The sequence below is a fragment of the Sorex fumeus genome, unplaced genomic scaffold (assembly GCF_029834395.1).
Source record: "Sorex fumeus unplaced genomic scaffold, SorFum_2.1 ptg000123l, whole genome shotgun sequence".
NCBI lineage: Eukaryota > Metazoa > Chordata > Mammalia > Eulipotyphla > Soricidae > Sorex > Sorex fumeus.
The window spans coordinates 2,757,317-2,776,090 of NW_026606180.1; the positions used below are offsets into that span (position 1 = coordinate 2,757,317).

The window sequence follows — 18,774 nt, forward strand, 5'->3', positions numbered from 1 at the left end:
TAGGAGTGGGTCCTTTTCAGCTGTTAGCAGAATTGAGATTAGGGTCAGCAACCTTGGCTTCTATCCTGATTACATCAGTGCTCATATAACTGCATTTCACAGAAACCCACAATAAAATGCCTCACTTTAATCAACATTTGAACATTCTCAGTTTAGTGTTTGTGCCAAGCAAATTCACTCATCAAGTAAGATATAAGTAATAAACTGTGTCCACACTTGTTATTTGATTGATATAAACTATTTCTGTCCCAGGAAATTAATTTTTCATTTTGTATATCATCAGATAATATGAATACTAGTAAGTGGAAAGTTATGTTTAAAGATAGAAACTTTTTTGCTACTAGAGTTTTAAAGCCAAGATATCAACTCTGTTCTTTTATGAATAGCCCTATTCACAAAGAAAGTTAATGTTTCAGTAACCTTTTATGGAAAGTAAGTAATGGTGTGTTTTACAAGTCCTCAACCAAATTGACTGATTTTTAGTATATATTGATTTTGTATATACAATGTGGAATCAATAAAAATAACAAACTGACGTTGCTTGTAATCATGGGTGCTGGCCATTAAAAGCAAAAAAAAAAAAAACCAAGTTTCATGCATATGGTAAATGGCAACTTGAAAGTGTCACGAACTGAAAATATAAACCATGTAGAGTGAGAGAGAAAAGGAGAGAAGCTTTGAGGAAACTACAGTGATAGATGTGTTCATCTTTTTCTAAACTGGTGCATTTTTTTAGAGTCATTAAATAAGGGCTTTCCTTTTTCCAATCAGGACAGCAGCAAAATATACACAACACACATTTCCTACTTGGAAATCTACAATGAATGTGGTTATGATCTGTTGGATCCAAGACATGAAGCTTCTGGTTTGGAAGATTTGCCGTGAGTAACTGAACAACAAAGAATGGGGGGAAATTGCTTTCAGATGTTCCCTTCCATTGTTTTCTTGGAAAATTTGTATAAGCGTGGTCTCCATCCTAATTAATAAACACTAGATCACAATATATTTTTTGTAACATAATGGCTATTTTTTCAGGTGTGGCATATAGACAGGGGGGATAGGAACTAAAATCACTTGAAATTAATATCTTGGAGAAATCTCTTTTGAAGTTGGTAGGACAAAATGCAGTGGATATTCTCCTAGAGTTGACTGCTGCGAGGATTGATAGGATGTGACAGTACTACTTTACTCTTGCCACATGAAACTGCTCTAATTATGGCCTTTCTCTGAAGAAGGTATTCAAATTAAGCTCAAGTAGCAATAAGAAAATCTAAAAGAGAGAAAACAAAACTTTTTCCCCCAAATTCTTCTCTACTATTATTAAGAATAACATGGCCAATCATTTGGTCAGATTGGCACTGATTGCTTCGTGACTGAAATCTAAATAACTTGTGTCTTAATAGAATAAGTTACCCTGGCAACTTTTATTTATTACCATTTATTTAAATCTATGCCCATATTGTATATATATTATAGTACTTAGTGATAATTCACCATATACTTTTGTTAGACATAGTCATATATCAGAAATTGCTAGATCCAAAAATATTATTTTAACATTATTAATATTGAACATTCATATTAAATATTATAATTAAATTTTAAGAATGCATTGTACTGTGAAAGCACAAAGATCAGCAACAAGTGCTAATTTATATCTGTAAAGTAAGTAATAAAATAGAATATATTCTTCTGTTAATGTTGAGAACATTTAATTATATATCTTCTATTTTATATGCTATATTGCATAAAAGTTAAGAGGAAGACAATTAAAAATTTTTTTTAATTGAATCACTGTGAAATGGACTCTTATGAAGCCGTTCCTGATTAGGTTTCAGTTATAGTGTTCTAACACCCATCCTTTCACCAGTGCGCGCATTTCCCAGCAAAAGTGTCCCCAATTCCTAATTTCCTAATTTCCCTCCCATCACCTTCCACTCCACCTCCAGCCAGCGTCTATGGCAGGCACTTCTCTCTCTCTCTCTTCCTCTCTCTCTCTCTCTCTCTCTCTCCTTCTCTCTCTTCTTTTGGGCACTGTAGTTTGCAATACAGATACTGAAAGATTGTCGTGTATATCCCTTTACCTATTTTTAACACTCAGTGTTCATCCGGCACTGATCATTTCCAACTATTACTGTAATACTGGTCTTTTCTATCTCACCTACCCTCCAGGCTGGAGTGATAGTACAGCGGGTAGGGTGTTTGCCTTGCATGTGGCTGACCCGGGTTTGATTCCTCCATTCCTCTCAGAGAGCCCGGCAAGCTACTGTTAGTATCCCGCCCTCATGGCAGAGCCTGGCAAGCTCCTTAAGGTGTAGTCGAGATGCCAAAAACAGTAACAACAAGTCTCACAATGGAGATGTTACTGGTGCCTGCTCCAGCAAATCGGTGAACAATGCAGTGCTACAGTGCTACCAACTCTCCACTCCAACACACTTGTGGTAGAGATTCCAACCACTAACCAATCTTCCTAGCCTTATTTTCCCTGGCCTTGGATATTAGTCTTCTACTATATATTTTTATATACAACAAATGAATTCAGTGAATCTATATCTGTACTCTCCTTCTGATTCATATTACTAAACATGATACTCTCCATGTCCATCCATTTATAGGCAGATTTCATTAATTCATTTTTACCAACTACTGTGTAGATGTACTATAGTTTCTTTGACCATTCATCTCTTCTCAGGCACTCAGTTTTCCCCCACAAAATTCTGGCTATTTTGAATATGGGTCCAATGAATATAGGAATGCAGATAGTGTTTCTGTTGTGTATTTTTGGGTCTCCAGGGTATATTCTCAGAAGTAGGATTGCTGGGTCAAATGGGAGCTCAATTCCTAGTATATTGAGGAATGTCCATATTGTTTTCCAAAAACACTGGAGCAGTCGGCATTCCCACCAACAATGAAGGGAAGTCCCTTTCTCCCCAAACCGTGCCATCACTGGTTGTTCTTGTTCTTTTAGATGAGTGATAATCTATGTGGTGTGAGATTATATTTCATTGTTTTGATTTGCATCTTCCTGATGATTAGCAATGTACAGCATTTTTCATGTGTCTTTTGGCCATTGTATTTCTTCTCTGAAGAAGTTTTCATTCATTTTTGCTCCCCATTTTTTGATGGGGTTGGATGTTTTTTCTTATAAAGTTCTAGTTAGAAAGATATAGAGTGTATAACTTTAATATTAACCCCTTATCAGAAGGGAATTGGGTGAATAATCTTTCCCATTCCATGGTTGTCTTTGTATCTTAGTCACTGTTTCTTTTGAGATGCAGAAGCTTCTTAGGTTAATGTAGTCCCATTTGTTTATCTTTGCTTCCATTTGATTTATCAGAGGTGTCTCATCTTTGAAGATATCTTAGCTTCAATATTATGGAGGGTTTTTGCCTAGATTTTCTTTCATGTGCTTTATGGATTTTGGTTTGACGTTGAGGTGTTTAATCCATTTGATCTGATCTTTGTGCATGCAGGTCTGATTCCATTTGTTTGTGTGTAGCTGGGAAGACAATTTTTTGAATCCGTGAAAGAAATTGGCCTAAAAACACTATTGGAAAATTTAAGTTTATCAATAAGTGTAGCTTTACTCATAGGAAGAATATATATATATGATATATATTAAATATATATATGATATATATATCATTAAAGAGATGAAGGTGTGGTTCAGATGAAGCATAGCTGCACTGGAGGAGTCCTTTGAAACAAGGGCAAAAAGACCAACAAAAGCCAGCTTTTGAGGGGCATCAGTGACAGATTTTTAATGTGAGATTGATCTTTATTAGATTCCTTAATTAGTTTCCTAGTCTCCAGTCTATCCTATATGCCTCTGGGCTTAAATTTTGATCTTTCTTAAATTTTACAAGTCAGATCTACACCAAAAAATGTGAAGCCTCATTTAGCAATAATCCAGAAATGATGGGCCTTGACATGATGAATATGGATCAGGAGAGAAATCTGATATGCAAGAAAATTAGTTGGATGTTCTTAGCACCTTGTATTTGATTGCATCTGAAAAGAAGGTGGTTTACAGAAGGTTGGTATTCTTTGAATTTTCATCCTTGAGGAGATTAAGACCTGAATGATAAAACTCACTCAGGTTTTCATAACTAATTATTAACAATCTTGCAAGAATTAAAAACTAATTACTCTCACTTTCATGACAAAGCAGCAAAAATAGATTCAGAATTTTATCATAAGACTAGAGAATTAGGCTGAAAGTATATATATTTATTATATATATGTGAAATATATATATATATATATCCTGCACACACAGCAGAGCCTGCCAAGCTCCCTGTGGCATATTCGATATTCCAAAAACAGTAACAACAAGTCTCACAATGGATATATTCCTGGTACCCACTCAAGCAAATCGATGAACAAGGGAAGGACAATGAGTGCTACAGTGATCTCTCTCTCTATATATATATATGTAAAATGTTTAGATATTTTTATTATTTATTTTTGTTTTTGTGTGTATAAAATACTTATATGTAAACATGCCTTATATATTTATTATATATTTCTTTAAAATTTTTTGAGACTAAATTGTTTACAATATTATTAATAATGGAATGGTTTCTCATTCACATAATTCCAACACCAAAACCACAGTCAGTATACTCTCATTCTTCCTCTCCCAAGGACCCCATAAGACTTCCTTCCAAATTCTCCTTTCCAACTCAGTTGTGTGGAGTAGTTCTCCCATTATGTTGCCTTTGGCCCTGTGTTGCAATTTTTCTGTGTATCTTTAAGTCCTACATGTGAGAGAGATTTTTCTTTAATTCCACTGATATGATAGTCTGTTCTTGTTCTAGTACAATGATGTTAAATTACTACAACTTTGTAATACATTTTGGATATGGGGAGATATATGCCTTTTATCTCATTTTCCCTAGAATTGCATAAACTATTCAGTAGGAAAGAGGTGTTATCACATAAGAATTTCAGGCATGTTTGACATCTTAATCACTTAATCAATTAACTTCCCATTAGTCGTCGATTTGCCCGAGCAGGCGCCAGTAACGTCTCCATTTGTCCTGTCACGTGCTAGTGTAGCCCAATGGTATCTGTTCACTCTAGGAACATGAAGAGCCTCAAACAGATCGTTCATGATCTTGATGAAGAAGTCTGACCATCTGGTAGGTGGGCGGCCACGCGGTCTTTTGACATCCAGTGGAATCCAGTCGGAAACAGCTCTAGTCCAGCGGTCGTCTTTAAATCTCATTACGTGACCAGCCCGTCTGATTTTTGACACCTTGGCAAATGAGACAGCGTCCCTGATTCTTGATCGTAGATGGAGGTTGGAACTCCGAATTCTTTCTCTCATTTGAGTGAAACGTGATATTCCAAGCATAGCTCTTTCAATTCTTCTTTGGGAGACCTGAATAACATTCTCATCCTGTTTGCATAGGGCCCAGGTCTCTAAGGCATATGTTAATGCAGGAAGAACAGTGGAATCAAAGAGATGTGCCCGGAGCCGGAGGTTCTTCATCCTCTTAGCTATTTCTTCGACGTTCTTGAAGGCGTTCCAAGCCGCTCTCTTCCTCCTGCGCAGCTCGGGTGCCAGGTCATTTGTCATGTTGACCTCTCGACCTAGGTACACATAGCTGTGGCATTTGGAGATGGTCGTTCCATTGAGAGCAAATGGGGCGTCAGGAACAAGGCTGTTTCTCATAAACATTGTCTTCGTGAGATTCAGCTATAGTCCTACCTTTCCACACTCATGGTCAAAGTCGGCCAGCATTTGTGCCGCTTGGCTGATGTTTGGTGTTATTAAAACAATGTCATCAGCAAAGCAGAGGTGGTGTAGTTGCCGACCATCTATCTTCACTCCCATTCCTTCCCATTCCAGTCGTTGCATGATGTTCTCGAGGGTGGCACTGAAGAGTTTCGGTGAAATGGACCTCTCTTGACATCAATGATTACTTCTTTGTAGAATGGTGAGATCCTGGTAGTGAATCCACAATACAGCTCACGGAGGATCTTGCTGTATTGGGCTTGAATGCCCTGATTGGCTAGGGCTTCAATGACCGCTTCCATCTCAACAGAATCAAAGGCCATCTTTAAATCAATGAACGTTAGACAGAGCGGCATCTTGAACTCCCGAGAAACCTCAATGAGCTTGGTTATCGTGTGGATATGGTCGATGGTGCTGAATCCTTTGCGGAACCTGGCTTGCTCGCATGGTTGTCCTTCATCTAGTGTTCTGCCAATCCTATTTAGGATGACTCAAATGAACAACTTGTAGATGACAGACAATAGGCAGATCGGGCGATAGTTGCCAATGTCATGGATGTCTCCCTTCTTGAACAGTATTATGGTCCTGCTGGTTTTCCATTTGGATGGAACCTTGCATTCAGACAGGGAGCGTGTGAAGAGCTGAGCCAGTGTATTGATGAGTACTGGCGGCAGTTTCTTCAGGTGTTCAGGTCTGATCTTGTCTGGGCCAGGTGCTGTTCATTTCTTTACTGACGAAATGGTGTGTCAGATTTCAGAAGGGAGAATGTTGGGAATGACATATCCATCCTGTGGAATTTGGTATGTCTGCAAGTGGACATGGCTATCGAAGAGATTTGAGTAGAAGTCATGGATAATCTTCTCCATTGCTGTTCTGGAGAATGTGATAGATCCATCAGGACGTCGGAGGGCAATCATCTTGGTCTTGTAGTTGGCGAAGGACAGGCGGGCGTTACGAATACTTTTCCCAGCTTCTGCCGCATCTACCAGCACTTCTGCTCTTCTCTCTTTGAGGTCTTCCTTGATTGCATCTCTGCACTGCTTTGCGAGCTCGGACGTTAGCTTGCGGTTGCCTGAGGCATGCGCCAAATCACGCTGGCGAATAAGTTCAAGAGTTTTCGAAGACAGGCTTTTTTTGTGGCTATCTCTCTCTCGGCATTCCTCACACAATCATGGAGGTGCTGAACCAGTCGATCGTATTCCTCGTCAATGTTGTCAACAATGGCATCTTCCCATGTTGCTGCAATAGTGCCAAAGAGATCCCAGTTGGTGGTAATTCTGGGAGTTCTCTTTTTAAATGTTGCAGCCCTTTCTCCCCGCTCTGTGAAGTAGAATTTTGCACAAAGGAGACAGTGGTCCGATCCCATTCGGAATATTGGGACAAAAGCGACATCAGTCAGGCAAAACCGTCTATTGAATATGATGTGGTCTATTTCGTTGTGGAATCGTCCACCGGGAGGCTCCCATGTCCAACGTTTAGATTCTGCCTTCTGGAACTGTGAGTTATCATGGATGCTCTTGGTCGACATGATGAACTCAGACAGTCTCTCACCCAGTTCGTTCCATTCTAGGCCATGGGTCCCGATGTGAAGTTCTTCAGCTGATCTTCTCAGTTCTATCTTGGCATTAAAATCACCCACAATGATCTTGTAGAAGGTGTGGTCTTCTTTATAGAACTTCTCCAGCTCCATGTAGAACTTCTCAATTTCTCTTTCATCATAATGAGATGTTGGTGCATAGACAACAAAGATAGAAACTGCCGGCAGTGAGCCACATCTATTCAAATGTAAAGCCTCGTCCCTGGTCCGGGACTCGCGGGCGCACGGCGTGGATGCTGCCGCTGCCCAGGAGGGGGCCCCGAGAGGGCAGCGCAAGGTGACCACCTCTCCCGCGCCCACTGCTGCCGCTGCCAAGGGCGAGGGTCCCGCGGGCCCCTGCTGGCCTGACCCTGCGGCCCCTGGCCTCGAGCCTGGCAGCAGCGATGACAGCGAATACAGCCTGCCCGGGGCATTGCCGAGCCTTGACTCGCTGGGGTCCTTCTCCCACCTGCTCTCGTCCCCCAGCAGCCCCAAGGCCGAGGCCGCGGGCGCCGAGGGCGAGGAGGGCGCCGAGGGCAGTGGCCCTGGCCTGGTAGGGCCCGGGCCCAGCGCGCAGTGCGGCGGGGAGGCGCTGGGCAGGGAGCGCGGCCCCAGACAGTCGGTGTACCACATCAACTGGATCCAGTGGAAGGAGGAGAACACGCCCATCATCACCCATAACGAAAACGGGCCCTGCCCCTTGCTGGCCATCCTCAACGTCTTGCTGCTGGCCTGGAAGGTGAAACTTCCACCGATGATGGAAATCATAACTGCTGAACAACTGATGGAATATTTAGGAGATTACATGCTTGAAGCAAAGCCAAAAGAAATTTCAGAAATTCAACGTTTAAACTATGAGCAGAATATGAGTGATGCTATGGCAATTTTGCACAAACTTCAGACAGGCTTGGATGTAAATGTGAAATTCACTGGCGTTCAAGTATTTGAATATACACCTGAATGCATCGTATTTGACCTTCTTGATATTCCTTTGTACCATGGGTGGTTAGTGGATCCTCAGCCGCCGCCACACTCCAGGATGCTTTCCGGATCTGCGTGGCAGCTCCGGCCAAGACTCACACACGACTAAAGACCCACAGAACAAGATAAGCGGAACTCTCTGAGACCTTGGACTCCAGGCTCAATGGACCCAGGGACAGAGGTTCTCTGCTTGCTCCCACCAACCACAGGTGACAAAGGGATTATAATCAGTAGCCCCACCCTACCCTGCCCTGTCTGCTTCCACCAACCACCAGAGACCCAGGGATCGGATTGTGCACAGAAGACCGACCCTACCCCTACCAGGACCAGATAAATACCCCACTGGCAAACCTCCACTACCGACACTACCTCCACTACCCAGCCGCCGCCACACTCCAGGACACTTTCCGGACCCGCGTGGCAGCTCTGGCCTAGACCCTTACATGACTAAAGACCCACAGAACAAGATAAGCAGAACTCTCTGAGACCTTGGACTCCAGGCTCAACGGACCCAGGGACAGAGATTCTCTGCTTGCTCCCACCAACCACAGCCACCCACATATCATAAGACACTAAATACCCATCTTCCGGAATTGCCGTACCATATTTGATAGGGTTCAAATATGGTAACACCTACGAGGGCGATTAGAGGTTGCCCCAAAAGCCTCTATCCCTCTCAGAGAGACTGGCAAGCTACCGAGAGTATTCCGCCCACACGGCAGAGCCTGGCAAGCTATCCGTTGTGTATGTTTGACATATCTCTTTAAAAAATGTCATGGGTACTTTTTATAGTGATTGCATTTGAGTACTGAGTACTGATGGCAGGTTCTTCAGGTGTTCAGTCTGACCTTATCTGGGCCAGGTGCTGTTCGCTTCTTTACTGATGAAATGGCGTGTCGGATTTCGGAAGGGAGAACATTAGAAACAACATATCAATCCTGCGGAATTTGGTATGTGGGCAGGTGGATGTGGCTATCAAAGAGATCTGAGTAGAAGTCATGGATAATCTTCCCCATTGCCCTTCTGGAAGATGTGATAGATCCATCAGGACATCAGAGGTCAGTCATCTTGGTCTTGTAGTTGGCGAAGGACAGGCAGATGTTGTGAATGCTTTTCCCAGCTTCTGTCGCATCTGCCAGCACTGCTGCTCTTCTCTCTTTGAGGTCCTCCTTGATCGCTTCTCTTCACTGCTTTGCAAGCTCAGACGTTTGCTTGCAGTTGCCTGAGGCTTGCACCAAGCCACGTTGGTGAATGAGCTCAAGAGTTTTTGAAGACAGTTGTCTTTTTGTGGCTATCTCTCTCTCGGCATTCTTCGCACAGTCATGGAGGTGTTGAACCAGTCGATCCTATTCCTTATTAATTTTGTCAATGACAGCCTCTTCCCATGTTGCCCCAATAGTGCCAAAGATCTCCCAGTTGCTGGTTGTTCTGGGAGTTCTCTTCTTAAACTCTGCAGGCCTTTCTCCCCACTCTGTGAAGTAGAATTTTGCATGAAGGAGACGGTGGTCCGATCTCATTTGGAATTTGGGACAGCAGCGACATCGGTCAGGCAAGACCGTCCATTGACTATGATGTGGTCAGTTTCATTGTGGAACCGTCCACTGGGAGACTCCCATGTCCAGTGTTTAGATTCGGCCTTCTGGAATTGTGAGTTACCATGGACCATATCAATCAACCATATCCACATGATAACCAAGCTCAGTGAAGTTTCTCGGGAGTTCAAGATGCCACTCTGTCTAACTTTCATTGATTTAAAGAAGGCCTTTGATTCTGTTGAGACTGAAGCAGTCATCGAGGTCCTAGCCAAACTGGGCATTCAAACTCAATACATAAGGATCCTCTGTGAGCTGTATTGCAGATTCACTACCAGGATCTCACCATTCTACAGGGAGGTGATCATTGACGTCAAGAGAGGGGTTTGGCAGGGTGATACCATTTCACCGAAACTATTCAATGCCACCCTTGAGAACATCATGCGACGACTGGAATGGGAAGGAATGGGAGTGAAGATAGACGGTCAGCAACTACACCACCTCTGCTTCACTGATGACATCGTTCTTATAACACCAAACATCAGCCAAGTGGCACAAATGCTGGCCAACTTCGACCGTGAGTGTGGAAAGGTTGGACTACAGCTGAATCTAACAAAGACAATGTTTATGAGAAATGGTCTCATTCCTGACGTTTCATTCACTCTCAACGGGACAAACGTCTCCGAATGCAACAGTTATGTGTACCTAGGTCGAGAAGTCAACATGACAAATAACCTGGCACCTGAGTTGTGCAGGAGGAAGAGAGCAACTTGGAACGCCTTCAAGAACGTTGAAGAAATAGCTAAGAGGACAAAGAACCTCTGGCTCCGGGCACATCTCTTTGATTCCACTGTTCTTCCTGCATTACCATACGCCTCAGAGTCTTGGGCCCTACGAAAACAGGATGAGAATGCTATTCGGGTCTCCCAAAGAGGAATTGAAAGAGCTATGCTTGGAGTATCACGCTTCACTCAAATGAGAGAAAGAATCCAGAGTACTGACCTCCGTTGATGGTCAAAAATCAGGTATGCTGTCTCGTTTGCCAAGGCATCGAAAATCAGATGGGCTGGACACATAATGAGATTTGGAGACAACTGCGAGACTAGAACCATTACCGACTGGATTCCACAGGACGTCAAAAGATCACGTGGCCACCCACCTATAAGATGGTCAGACTTCTTCGTCAAGACCCTGGTTTGAGGCTCTTCGTCTTCCTAGAATGAGCAGGTGCCACTGGGATACATTAGCACGTGACAGGGCTGAATGGAGAGGTTACTGGCGCCTGCTCAAGCAAATTGATGAGTAATGGGATGTCAAGTGATCAAGTGAAGATTGCATTTACTCTATATAACACTTTGGAAAGTTTTGCCATCTAGACAATACTAATCTTTCTGATGCTGAACAGGGAATGTGTTTGCATTTCCTCATGTTCTCATATATATAAAGGTAAAGGCCCTCCTGTTGATCATCGATTTGCTCGAGTGGGCCCAGTAACGTTTCCATTGGAGACTTTGTTGTTACTGTGTTTGGCATATCGAATACGTCACGGGGAGCTTGCCAGGCTCTGCCGTGCGGGCGAGATACTCTTGGTAGCTTGCCGTGTTCTCCGAGAGGGGCGGAGGAATCGAACTCGGGTCGGCCATGTTGGCTGCGTGTTAGGCAAACGCCCTACCCGCTGAGCTATACACATACACACACACACACACACATATATACATGCATATATGTATATCACTGTATCACTGTATCACTGTCATCCCTTTGTTCATCGATTTACTCGAGCAGGTGCCAGTAACATCTCCATTCATTCCAGCCTTGAGATTTTAGCAGCCTCTCCTTACTCATCTTTCCCAGCGACCGTATTGGAGACTCTTTCAGGGTCAGGGGAATGAGAGCCATAATTGTTACTGTTTTTGTCATATCGAATACGCCATGGACAGCTGCCAGGCTCTGCCATGCATATATATATATATAACAAAAATCATATGTATTTTAAATTGAATCGCCATGAGATACATAGTTGCAAACTTATTCATGATTGTGTTTCAGCAATCATACAACATTCCATCACCCATTTCTTCATCAATGTGTATATATTTTCCACCACCAATTTACTCCTGCCCCACTTCCCCCCAGCCTACCTCTAGAGAAGGCACCTTCTCTCTCTCTCTCTCTCTCTCTCTCTCTCTCTCTCTCTCTCTCTCTCTCCCCCTCTCTCTCTCTTTCTCTTTCTTCGCGTTTTCCTTTGGGGCATTATGGTTTGCAATATAGGTATTGAAAAGTTATCATGTTTGTCTCTTTACCTACTTTCAGCACTCAGTTCTTGTCCAGAGCGGTCATTTCCAACTATCTTTGACATCTTTGACATATTCTAGTTTGCACCCTCCCCCATCACTTGTGGTAAACTTCCAACAACTGGTGCTTGTTCCAGTGTCCTTGGGTATTAATCTCATTCTATGATCTTTAATATCCCACAAACGAGAGCAATCATTCTAATGTCCATCTCCCTGTGACTCATTTCACTCAACCCAACAGTCTTATATCCATCCAATTATATGCAAATTTGTGTAACTCTGTCAGAGTTTCACTGTCCTCAGGCATTCGGGGCTATTGTGAATAATGCTGCAATGAACATAAAAGTGCAGATGGCTTTTCTGCAATGTGTTTTTGGGCCCCTGGTGTATGTTCCCAGAAGTGGGATGGTGAGTCATATGGAAGCTCAGTATCTAGCTTTTAAGGAATGATCACATTTTTTCCAAAACGACTGGTCGTGTCCTCTTTTATTTCTTTTAGTAGTGTTTTGTAATTTTCTTTGTGTAGATCTTGTGCCAGTTAAACTGATTCCTAGGTTGTTGATTTTCTTTTGCTTCATAGAAATTGTTTGGGAATTTTTTGTTTTTTTTTTTTATTTCCTGGGAGAAATCAATTAACAATAGGTCCTCATTGAAGGGGTGGAAGAACTCACTAGGTAATCCACCTCAGCCTAAACTTTTGTTTGGGGGTAAATTTTGGTTACTATTCGGATTTCCTTGATTATAATTTGTCTGTTCAGGTGCCGGATATCTTTTTGGTTCAACGTTGGGAGGTTATAGAAATCCAATGATTATCCACTTCTACATTCTTTCATTTGTTGGCATCAAGATTTTCAAAGTAATCCTTGATAATACTATGTATTTCTATAGTATCTGTTGTAATTTTTCCCCTTTAATTTCTAATTTGATTCTTTTTTTCTAATTTGATTTCTTTCTTTCTTCCTTTTATCTTGCTAGTGGTTTGTCTATTTTGTTTATTTTTTCAAATAATGAGCTTTTGGTTTCATTAATTCTTTGCCTTTATAATAAATTCTAATTCATTAATTTCCGCTCTAATATTTTGTTTACTTGTATTGGTGACAGGACTCACCTGGTGGTGCTCAGGAATTATTCCTGGCTCTGCACTGAGAAAATACTAGTGTTCAGTGTACCATAAGGGATGCTGGGGATTGAATCTGGGTCTGTTGCATGCAAGACAAACACCATACCAGCTATATTGTCTCTCCCAACCCAGGATAACCATATGTCATGTGGTTTATTTTTTCTTTTATTGAATCACCTTGAGATACAGTTACAAAGCTTTCATATTTGAGTTTCAGTCATATAATGATCGAACACCCATCCCTCCACCAGTGCACATTTTCCACCACCAATGTCCCCAGTATCAACCCATCCCACCCCTTCCCCATATTATCTCTCTCTACTTTTGGGAATCATGGTTTTCAATACAGATACTAAGGGGTTATCATGATTGGTCCTTTATCTACTTTTAGCACACATGTCCCATCCCAATTGATCCCTCCAACCATCATTGACTATGTGATCCCTTCTCATTTTCAGCTGCATTCTCCCCCAGCTGATGAGGTAGGCTGCCAACTCTGGAGCAATATTCCTGGCCCTTGACTACTGTCCTTGGGTGTCAGTCTCATATTAAGTTATTTTATATTGCACAAATGAGTGCAGTCCTTCTATGTGTCTGTCCCTCTCTTTCTGACTCATTTCACTTAGCATGATACTCTCCATGACCATCCATTTATAAGAAAATTTCATGACTTCATCTCTCCTAACAGATGCATATTATTCCATTGTGTAGATGTACTAAATTTTCTTTATCAGTCATCTGTTCTCAGGCACTCGGGTTGTTTCCAGATCTGGCTATTGTTAACAGTGCTGCAATGAACATACAGGTGCAGATGTCATTTATACTGTGCTTTTTCCAGAAATATCAGCTGTATTTTCTCTTCAGTCCTATCTATTCTAAGTTTTATTATTTTCTTCCTCCTGCCTGCTTTGGGCTCCTTTTATTGGTCCTTTTATAGTATGCTTAAATCTCAGGGCTGGTAAGAATGGAGACATTACTGGCACCCACTCAAGTAAATCGATGAACAGGGGGTTGACAATGATACAGTGATACAGTGAGAATATCTTAAGCTCTGTGGTTAGGTTCTTTTGTGCACTTGCATTGCTATGAACTTTACTCTTAACACAACTTTTACTATGTTTCATATATTCTGGAAGCTTGTCTTCATTCTTGTTTCTAGGAACCTTTTTATTTCCTCTTTAATCTCCTCTATTACCCAGTGGTTGATCCATTTATTTTGCTTTGCTACTGTCCAACCCCTTTCACTGTGCCATCATCGAGGCAAGCTTCAGCAACATGGGACCTGCTCCAGAGCTAAGGATCAGTCTAGGCAGCCCTCCCCACTCTGCATATAAGGTACATCCAAATGCCTGGCCCAGGGAAGTTTCTTTCTTCTCTCTTGTACAATACACAGCATGTATAAGCTGGAACCTGTCATTAAACTGATAATCTCCAGAGAGTGCTTTACTACTCACAAACACAGTGACCTGTCCTACCAAAACCATGGCTCCAATAATGAACATACAGGAAAAATCAAAAAGATATCAGTAGGAATATAAAATCACAGAACTCTGAACTACAACCAAGTGAAAAGGGCCAAAGACATTGAAAATATCACTGGAGTTTCCATATATTAATATATGCATTTTTTATTAATAATAAAGTTTTCTCTGATAGCTCCAGCCAAAAAGGAGATGAAGTACACTCATCTCATGTCCCCAGAGTCCAGGATAGGGTGATAAAGCAGTAAGACTCATGTCCAAACTGCAAGAGAAACAATTTTGAAGTATGATAGAGCCCCATAAAGCCCACTAAGTGAAGGTATTAGTTCATAAGACACTCCCAGCATCCCATATGGTCCCCTGAGCACTACCAGGAGTAATTCCTGAGTGCATGAGCCAGGAGTAACCCCTGTGCAATGAGGGATGTGACCAATAGAGTGCCTGAGGAAAGGAAGAAAATAGCAATGGAGAATCATTAATCAAAGGAATCATAGCTGAGAAATTCCTGGAGTTGAGGAGTACAGGCTTCCAAATTCAAGAAGCCCGAAGGGTCCGAGCCAGGAGCAACCAAATAAAAGTGAGAAAGTCCTAGGCATATAGTAATCAGAATAACAAAAGCCAATGATATATTATTGAAAGCGACCAAATCAAATAAGGAAATTGCATAACAGGAGCCTCCATAATATATACAGAAGATTTATCAAGAAGTAAATGGTGGACATTTTCAAATAAGAGTCATGTTTGAAAGACCATGGAAAAACAGATTCAAAGTCAAAGGTTTGAAAATACAGTTTTTAGCAAACAATTCTCTTTAAGGGCTGGGGTAGCCATAATAATATCAGACAACACAAACTTCAAATTAAAAAAAAAGTCTTAATGGACACTGATGGTCATTTCCTAATGATCAAAGATTATGTACATCAGAAAGAACTCACTCTCCTAAACATATATACACTTAATGATAGACCACCTAAAACAACTGCTAAGAGACCTGAAGGAAGATATTGACAGTAATACAATAGTTAAGGAAGACTTCAACACTGCTTTATCACCTCTTTATTAACTAAAAGTAAAACTCAACAAGGAAACACTGACTTTGAAGGAAGAAATAGAAGAGTTGGGTTTAGCAGATACCTACAGAGCACTGCATCCTTCCCAAAGTTGAATATATATTACTCTCCTGTGCACATAGCCAAGATTAAGCACATGTTGGGTCACAAAACATATTTTGCTAAAATAAAAAGAAATTGTATCAACAGTCCTCTCAGATTATATAATTTTAAAATAAAGGGATAGAATAGACACTTTGAAGATGAAAGTATAAAGGGACAAGAGCATATGCTATTTATATTCATGATTATGTAGTATTTAACTGTGGGAAGAAATGGGTATGAGACAAGTCCATTAGACAGCAAAAGAGTTGATATAATATAATGAGCACTTTGATAGAAGTGGGTGGATTAGGTTCTTGTCCCAACTCTGCATATTAGACAAATTGTTTTAATTTTCTGATTTTCTCTTTGTCTATAAAATTTGAGCAACATATTGGTATTCAACAACCTTATGCTAAAAAAATTAATTTGAGATCTTATTGATTTTAATTCATCAATTAATTTCTTATCCGGCAAGTTGAAAAGTACCACAGTTGTAATATAAGATGGAAGGTTTATTAAGGCAGAACGAGGATGGAATTTGTTATTGTCAAGAAAAAGGAGTATTTTAAATAGAGTCACATCCATTAAATGCAAACAGAATCTCATTACATTAATGGAGGGAAGTCAAGATTCATTGATTTAAGTTACATCTTTGGGAGAGGCTATTAGTTAGGAATCCTCCAATCAGATTGATTATTAAGTCTGGTGAACTCACATGTCCCATGACAATCTTGGGCCTGTTATTTATGTTTTTAATACTTAAAACTTCTGATATATAGAGTTCAGAGATTGGTGGCTTTGTGAAATGGGACATTTTTGGTGTCTCTTAATCCCTTTACAAAATAATAAGATTTGTGGTTTTGATATTTTCTATTGTACTTGTTGAAAAAGAGTCTTCAGGCCCTGAAGACCAAGGACAATGCCTTAGTTCACTCTATTCTCTTCATTTCACAACATGCAGAGCATTTGGAAAGTTTTTAAAGCTGGTCAGAATACTTCTGTAGATGTTGCAAATTATAAACTTTCTATTTTGGGGCTGGAGAGATAGCCCAGCAGGTAGGGCATTTGCCTTGCACGCAGCTGACCCAGGTTTGATTCCCAGCATCCCATATGATCCCCTGAGCAACGCCAGGAGTGATTCCTGATTCCTGAGTGCAGAACCAGGAGTAACCCCTGTGCATTGCCGGGTGTGTTCCGGAAAGAAAAAAAAAAGAAAAAAAAAACAAACTTTCTATTTTGAAATCCTTCTTTAGTGGATTTGTTCTCTTACTGGGGATGGTTTTATTAACACAAGTTAGAAGTTACCTTAATTACAAAACATGTATTTATGATGACTTTATCCCTCCACAACTCACACAGTTTAAAGATGTTCTTATTCTTAAATTTTGACTGTAATTACAATAAATCTCATTGAAATAAAAATGAACTTTCCCAAATCCCAGGACTATTTATCTGAAATAAAATCAATGCTATGAAATTGCAGAACAATTCATAAATTATCTCTTTGTGAATAATTAAAGAATATTATCTTTTTTGGTGGTGATAGTATTTGACTGGTGTTGAGTTGACTGTTTTTCTGAAGATTTGAGAGGATTTGCCTTTTGCTGATACTATGGGGGTTACATTTGCTCTATCTGGATTGGGTTGAGACAATACACTATTTATCTGCTTTTACACACTTTACCTGAGATGAGCTCAAACTCTTAAGTCCTATCTGTCTGGCTGATTAATTTTATTACTCTGAAATAATAATACCCGAAAAATAATAGACACAATATCTGTTGGCCTTGTAACTTCTTGAATTCACCCGTTTGCAGAATAATGGCAATATACACATTTTTATCCCTTCCAGTCTTTACTAGTCTTGATCAAGTAAAATTAAATCCAGTTGTTCTGTTGTCCAATAACAGTTATCAGAATGGTTTCCTCCCGTTGACACTACCCCAGGAGTGTCTGTTGGGTATTCTGCACTCTGCAGAATTTTTTTTCTTTCAAAATATGATGAGTTTCACCTCTCTGCTAATCTAGAACAAGCGTTTTATTATTGATTATTCTTTGGAATGTTTATATATGATATCTTGAACCATACTAAATACAGTTGCTGTTTTGCAGTTGCATATGTTATTATATTCATTGGCAATAAATTTTTTGATACAATAGTGTGCTCCATGAAAGAAAAAAGTAAGCGATACTAAACTAAAACAACTTCTCTCTAAAAGGTACTAAAGTAATTAAAATATAATCCAGAGACTAGAAAATATTTATCAAATATTTTTGATAAAGAACTTATACCCAAAATATACAAATGATGCTTAAAGCTCAACAATGATAAAATAATAAGTGATTTAATAAATAAGCAGAGGCTTGCATACTTTTTCAAAGTGTGTAAACACACAAAAGGACCGGCTAAGGGGAGGGCAGCGGCCTATCTCTCCTGCCGCCCGTGTTCGGTAGTCTCAGGCCGTTTCCCCACTCCAGGGAGGTCGATGGCGATGGTCAGGCGAAGGAAGGAAACGAGGGCCAGGCTGGTTGGTCTTAGCAGCAGTTTATTACATGCAAGAAATGTATGTCATGGAGGCCTCTGGAGTCCTCAAGCACATGCACCCGGAGAGAGCCCCCAAAGAGCCCCGAATATCCCCTTATATACATCATGGTACCTCTAAAGGGCCAATATAGTGATGCCATTAAAAGAAGTTACAGAAAGAACATTGAGGCAGCAAACATACGTAGTTTCTTTACATCCACATTGTTTCTTTACATCCACATTGTTTCTTTACAAGCACAGGCCAGTAATCTTGGCCTCACCTTTTACAAACTACTTGAATTAACACATCAAAGATGAGTCTGCTAGAGCTTGGAGCCTACATCTCAAAGATCAGCCTGCCTGGAACCA

The 18,774-nt window shown here is 40.7% G+C and overlaps 1 protein-coding gene across 1 annotated transcript in view; it reads left to right on the forward strand.

The window, feature by feature from the left end:
• The window catches only part of KIF6 (kinesin family member 6), a 672,206-nt gene that overhangs the window by 163,892 nt on the left and 489,540 nt on the right, over positions 1-18,774 (forward strand). The window contains exon 5 of the mRNA XM_056137333.1: positions 772-881. Coding sequence (XP_055993308.1) covers positions 772-881 — 110 coding nt within the window. The remainder of the gene's footprint in view (positions 1-771; positions 882-18,774) is intronic.